Source organism: Euprymna scolopes, chromosome 25 (genome assembly GCF_053919585.1).
Source record: "Euprymna scolopes isolate OS-2025 chromosome 25, ASM5391958v1, whole genome shotgun sequence".
Classification (NCBI taxonomy): domain Eukaryota; kingdom Metazoa; phylum Mollusca; class Cephalopoda; order Sepiida; family Sepiolidae; genus Euprymna; species Euprymna scolopes.
Window position 1 is genome coordinate 59,313,279 of NC_136506.1, and position 6,687 is coordinate 59,319,965.

General features: G+C 36.8%; 1 protein-coding gene across 1 annotated transcript; it reads right to left on the reverse strand.

Annotated features, from left to right (window-relative positions):
* Positions 1–683: 683 nt before the first annotated feature.
* On the reverse strand, positions 684–5,739 carry LOC145247365 (E3 SUMO-protein ligase ZBED1-like). The gene is made up of 2 exons (XM_080109044.1): positions 5,508–5,739; positions 684–3,637 (listed from the first exon to the last, which is right to left on the reverse strand). The coding sequence occupies exon 2, from the start codon at positions 3,635–3,637 to the stop codon at positions 1,616–1,618; it is 2,022 nt and encodes a 673-aa protein (XP_079965170.1). The 5' UTR covers positions 5,508–5,739; the 3' UTR covers positions 684–1,615.
* Between the last annotated feature and the right edge of the window lie 948 nt (positions 5,740–6,687).

A 6,687-nucleotide genomic window follows, 5' to 3' on the forward strand; every position in this document is an offset into this window, starting at 1 on the left:
ATTCTGCGAGAATTGCATCGGGTCAACGCCAATAAAAACCCATGGACGCCATCTTGGAACTCTCTTCCGCTCAGCCCGCAACGCAGACGTATCCAAGGTAAGCTCTTTATTTCCTCTCATTTCGGTTATTGCTAATTCTGCTACACTCTCCCTTGATCTCATGATCACAAACAGGTTTGGGTACTTCTTCAAAGAGCCGGGGGCAGCACTTCCTCATTGCCACCGTTATTGCCACTAGTCTGTTCCATAATCATTGTTTCACAATCAGGGTAGGGGAGCAGTATCCGTCTTTGTTGGGTACTCCTTCGTAAAGGCAAGACGGGTGGTCCTTCTTCCGCTTCTTCAGTATGTGCATTATATGGCTAAAAATCCTCTCCGTCATCGTCGTCAAAGACATCGTACTGCCTGAGTCTTCCTCTTCCTCCGATACAACAACATAATGGTGAGGGCGCAGATCCTTCACGTAACAAGGCACACCGTCCACCAAAATCAACTGAGGGTTGATTACCTTGGTCACCTTACCCTTGCTGAACCTCGTGGTACATCGATTTTGCAGTCTTTTGACCCACACATGATCTCCAACCTGGTAAGAGCTGTTCTTGGGACCTGGGAACGCAGTTGCGAGATTGGTCTCTGTTGAATTGGTATGTGGGTGTGTTGATGCTTGAATTAAAGCAGAGACGTTTATGTGAACAAATGATTTATTAATACATATATACATAAGGAAAAGATATACACACGTTGACTAGCCCATGTCCGAACGGGAAGTGAGAACCTTGTATATATTCATACGCCAGGGGCCACAACTCTTGCACGTATGAAAGTAGTTCTATGATATTACTACATCCCCCTTACCAGATAGATAAAAAAAACATTGTTCAAATGTCTGTTATATACACCAGTACTTATGTTATTTATATCTTTTTGGCCTATGTATTTCACGGCCACATTTTGTGTTATATGTTGATTGTTTTGGTGTAAGCTATTGTTTGTGTTAGTGTGTTCACTTTGTGATGAGGTGATGTGATCATTGAAATGAATCTGTTTGCGGGTAGATATTCCAGTCGCCCTTATTTGGACTCTGTTTCGTCTTTTTGAAGATCCATCTGGGAGATGAAGGATGTATGATCTAGGTTCTTCACGTTTACTTAAAACTGTTGCTGGTTTCCATTTCCCGGTTTGATTATCTAGCATTGAGAACATTTTGTCCAGTGACAAGTGCTGGTAAATCATGAGCTGTTCTGTCATAATACATTTTCTGCATATACTGTCTATGTTCTAGTTGTTCAGGGTTGGGAAATCTGGGATTTGGAATTTTCGCAATTAGGGTTGGATCAAATACTGACTTTTAACAATTGAAATACAAATACAAATACTTTCGTTTAGGTTACCAGAAATACAAATACAAATACTTTTATTCCTAAGTCTAAAAATACAAATACAAATACTTTTATTCCTTAATCTCAAAAGACAAATAAAAATACAATAACTGATTTAAACAAAAACAAATATAAGTACTTTTTTTTTTCAAAGTAATAAAGAAATCTGAAAATATGCAAAAAAAAAGAAAAAGAAAAGAAATATTTCCTTCCAAATTTGACATCTACATTACATTCTATATCATGTCCGCATTGCATTTTATTATCATTAGAGCTCTGAAAGTTTCCGGGCCAAGTTTGGCTCGCTCTGGGGTATAAAAATTACCAGCCTTGCTGAAAACTCTTTCAGATGGTGCCGATGTTGCACAGCACCCTAGAATATTTCTGGCGAAAGGCTTCAAAATGTTGAAGCTCTTGTTTTCCTGCCAGTACCTCAGTAGATTGACGTCAAAAGCCAGAACACCTAAGTAGGAATTGAGTTCTGCCTTTACCGCTGTAGTGTCGCTTGTTGATGGACTTACATTTAGCTTCCCAGCTGGTGGCAAGTAGGCAAAAAGACGAGGGCGTTTAGCACTCATGTCAGCCTCGTCTTGATTGGTGTTCACGGTCATGAAAAACTTCCTCTCTTGAACTGTGTTCTTCAAAGACAACTGAGTTGACTGCAAAATAATTAGGTTCACAATCTTCGAAATATTTTTCATTTTCATTTCCTCACATGACAGCCATGACAGCTTAAACCTGGGGTCCATGACAGCTGCAGCAATGACATCAGTCCTATCAAGAAACGGATGCAATCTCTTTTTGATAGAAGACTGTAGTGCATTAGCCAAGTTTAAGCAGTAGGTTGGTTTACTTTCCATGAATAGTTTGAGGCTGTGTTCAAGGACAAATACAACTGGTGCAACGCAAGAAAGTGTCACCATGTTTTCTCCTTCCATTTGCGACATCGCCTCTTGGAATGCGTCCGAAATTTGCACCACTTCTTTTAGCATTGCTATTTCCACTACTTTCAATTCTTGTACGTTCTTGCATGATCCTAAGAGACAAATAGCTGAGTTGACGCCATTAACATCTTTGAGGACTGACTTAAGCATAGTCAGTTGAGAGTTCCATCTAGTAGCATTAGGAGCCTGCAGTGAAACCCCAATATTTTCCAAGAACGGTGCTGCCACAGTAGATCGCCGTATTGCAGCTACAATACTACAGCACTTGTGTATCACAGTTGCAATTGCGCTGCTTCTGACACTGGGATCATTGAAGGCATCTCGTATGCAGATTTGTTGTGTGCGTGCAAAACAACTGGACCGATCCGGTGGAAGAAGGGCAAGGACTTCATTCAGATCAAGTTCTTCTTCCAAAATATCAACGTTATCTATGTCGCCATTTTCCTTGATACTTTCATTTTTCACTTCATTTCCATATAATCCTGGTAGACAGATATCAAATGCTCTCACCATAGACGAAGCATTGTCTGCAACCACTTTCCTCACCTTGCCACGAATTCCAAATTTAGTGACTACATCCTCATATGCTGTAACAATATTTACAGCTGTGTGTCGTCCTTCAAACTGATCACAAGCAATGACACGCGACTTCAGCTCCCATGATGAACTGATGAAGTGTACGGTGACACCAAGAAAAGATACCATTTTCTGATTTGTCCAGAGGTCTAGTGTCAGGTAAATAAGACTGAGGTTTTCAAATTCCTTTATCAATTGCGACTTAATGTCATTTGCTCTCTGCAGGAGTAAACTGCTTCTAAGTGTGGTTCTGCTTGGGAACACGAAGCGTGGTTCTGCTTCATGTAGAAGAGCTCTAAAAGTCTTACTTTCCACAATACTCAAAGGCAGTTGGTCACATGCAATGGAGTCTAAAAGTTTCTTTACCATAGATCGTTGTTTGATGTAATTAGTTCTAAATTTGTTCTCTTGTAGAGGCTTGGTTTTGAAGAACGAAGTCATTTTGTGCTGCGGTGAATGTGATGCACAGCTCTCACGCTTATTATTTTCCTCTGCAGCTTTCATTGTCTCATAATCAGCATACTGAACTTTGTGAACTCTTCTGAGGTGGATAACTAAGTTAGATGTTGCCTTAGTTGATGCCGAATACGACTTCTTGCACTGCAAACAGTCAGCTATGAGATTCATGTCAGACTTGCCATTGACACAATAAAACTTTGCCAGTGTAGCTGATAGTTGAGGTAATTGTAGGTCCCCAAATGAATGGCCATCTGGAGTATCAATGTCTTTGTTATTCATCTGCAAAGAATAAAAATGAGAAGTGAGAATCAATTTAATTTTACTTAGTTATTATTATTATGAGTAGTAGTAGTAGTATTATCTTAGTATTATTATTATCATCAAAGTGTTATACACTAATGAGTTTTAATGTTGATATTTTAGGGTTCAGTCAGCATGGTGTCAAATAGAGACTGATGGCAGTACATAAACATATTGCTTTTCCAAACATGTACAATAGGGACCTCCACTTGTCACCACAGAATTACCCCCCCCCTATGTGTAACACAATGTAACTTTATTATAAATTAATATTATCAATATAACTCTTGTACCATTTAAAAGAGGAAGGGCAAAATAAACTAGTAATAATATTTTTAAAATTCTTTAAGCGTACGAAAATAATGGAAGTGCGAGCCGAAAATCGTGTTTACAGAAATGTGGCGTTAAAAATAATATCGCCATGTAGTAATTATTTCGAAACGACGTCGAACGTGAAAACACACCCGTGTTTAATAAATCTACCAAAAATCAACTAATGGTCAGATTTTCATGAAATTTTCAATACTTATCCATTACTGAATGAAATTATAAAAGGAAGTTTTTGTAAAATATATTACAGGGAAAATTTGTTTAGTGCGTATCCCCCCCCCCATATTTCAAGTTTCGAAATTTTACCCAAATATATTCAAGTGTATAGAAATTTCTATTTGTTATAAAGCTTAAGAGTTCAAATAAGTAAAAAAATATTTAATTATTACAGATTTAGGTGGACTATCATTGAACAACGTTACTTTGAAGTTGCACTAAAAAAATGATAAATGTAATATTATGTTGTTATTGTTTTCAAATAGCGATTTTTCCAATTAATACTTACTATTGTCAGTTGAATTTCCCCCCCAAAACAAACTTCCTAAAAATTAATTAATTTTTAAACGATTCAAAATCAATTATTTCAAAGTGCTCCGTTACAACATAAATTTTTAATTAACGGCTGTGAATTTTGTTTTAAATATTAAATTATTATATAAACAGGACTGTTACCTGCTATTTTAGTGCAGGATGAAAACTCACTTAAAAATAATAGTATCCGAAAAAGTACATTTAAACCATGTAACTCATGTCTGATTCAGCCGTAAGATTATCGCGTAAAATATGGAAACAGCTAATTATCAAATAAACTGTTCGACCGGAAGATTAGAATGTTCCGGTCAATTAACTTCCGTCGAGAATTCTGTTAACTACGAATTATTCTCAAGTAGCATTCAAGTAAAAGAAATGCACTTTCGTAGAAATAATGTAAACCGTTCCAAAGTACTAAAAAATAAACAAGTGACAGTAACATGTCTACTGAACTAGAAATATACATTACTGTACCTTCTGATCTTCCGTAGATGCTAAAAAACAGACGTAATATTTTATTTATATGTAACATTTTCAACCCCCACTAAATAAAAACAGATTTTTCAAAATTATTTCTCATAATAATGATCAATATTTTTTTATATTCCGATAATTTAATCTTTACGTAAACTATTTGAATGAAAAATAAATTCTTATTAATGAAATTACAGCATTAAATAGTATTTCAAAGTAAACACATTTTTTTATTGTTCAGCGAGGAACGCATAGACTGATGACGTCTTCAGTATCTGCGTATATTTAGCGAAAGTTCACAAAGAAATGGAGGTCCCTAATGTACAATAAGTATGAATAAATCTGATCAAAATTCATTCAGAAAATAATTTATGGTAAAAAAAAATTATAAATGATACATAAAATCTGGGTGTACGGAAGTAATTGAAAATTAAAATTTGGAAGAGAATGAACACACACACACACACACACACACACACACACACACACACACACAAACAAATAAACAACTTACCTCTATAATGGCAAAATTGAGGTATTACAATTTGTCATCGCTCTTCACTATCTTCAGCCGGGCAATGCTGTCAGTAAATGAATAAATTGAAACTACTTGACTCAGTCAGACTTACCGTCACGCAACTAACAGCAGCGTGTGTGACTGGAAGTGGACAGGGCTGGTAGCCTGCTACACGTACGCAACATGTATGTGAACTGTCATAGTCCGTCTGTGTGACGTACATCCTTCTCTCTCTCTCTCTCTCTCTCTCAAATATAAAGACAAATGCAAAATACTATTTTCCTGGATGCCATAATACAAATTACTTTTTCTTGTGATGTTAAAATACAAATACAATTACATTAAAAGTGTATTTAAATACAATTGAAATACAAATACAATTGTATTTGATCCAACCCTATTCGCAATTATGTTTGATCCCATAATGCGGTTCACCAGGGCTTGGTAACTTGTGACTGATTTGCGTTGTTCGTAGGCATAGCATTGCTAAATTAGGGTCTCTGCCTGCTTGCTTTGCCTTGATTAGTGTTCTTTTAACTGTTTGGATTTGACGCTCAACAAAGCCATTAGAATTTGGGAAATTTGGGGAATGACATTATGTGGTCAAATTGCCATTGTTGGGCAAATTCTCTGAATGCTTCACTGAAATATTGTGGTCTGTTGTCACTAATGACTCTGGTGGGAATACCATGTTCAGAGAAAATCTGTTTCATTGCTGAGATGACCATGTTGCTTGTAGTTAAGCTAGTCATTTTCCTTATAATTGGGAATTTGCTGTAGTAATCAGCAATTATTAGATATTCTTGATCATTACAGTGAAACAAGTCAGTTCCCACAACTTCCCATGCTCTGTTGGGGATGCCATGTGGTTGTAGAGTTTCTGTTGGTTCTGATGGAAGATTTTCTTGACATATTGAACATTTCTTGATCATATTATCAAGTTCCTGCTTTATCTTGTCTTTTAGAGCAATTGGTGTTTTTCTAGGTGCTTCGATGTGCGGTGATATGCTTTTGTTGAGTGAAAGTCGCACAGACCCTGGCATGGAACCAATTTTATCAAGCTGATCTGGGTGCATCTGCATCAGGTCTTTTATTGTATTGACTGGTGTTGCAGCAGGAGGTTGATGTCTATCCTCTTTCCTGATTGTGCAATGAAGGGTGACTAATTTGAGCTGTT

What these genes read in the sequence shown, in the direction of transcription:
- LOC145247365 (XM_080109044.1), bottom strand. Translation starts at nt 3,637, where the DNA reads ATGAATAACAAAGACATTGATACTCCAGATGGCCATTCATTTGGGGAC.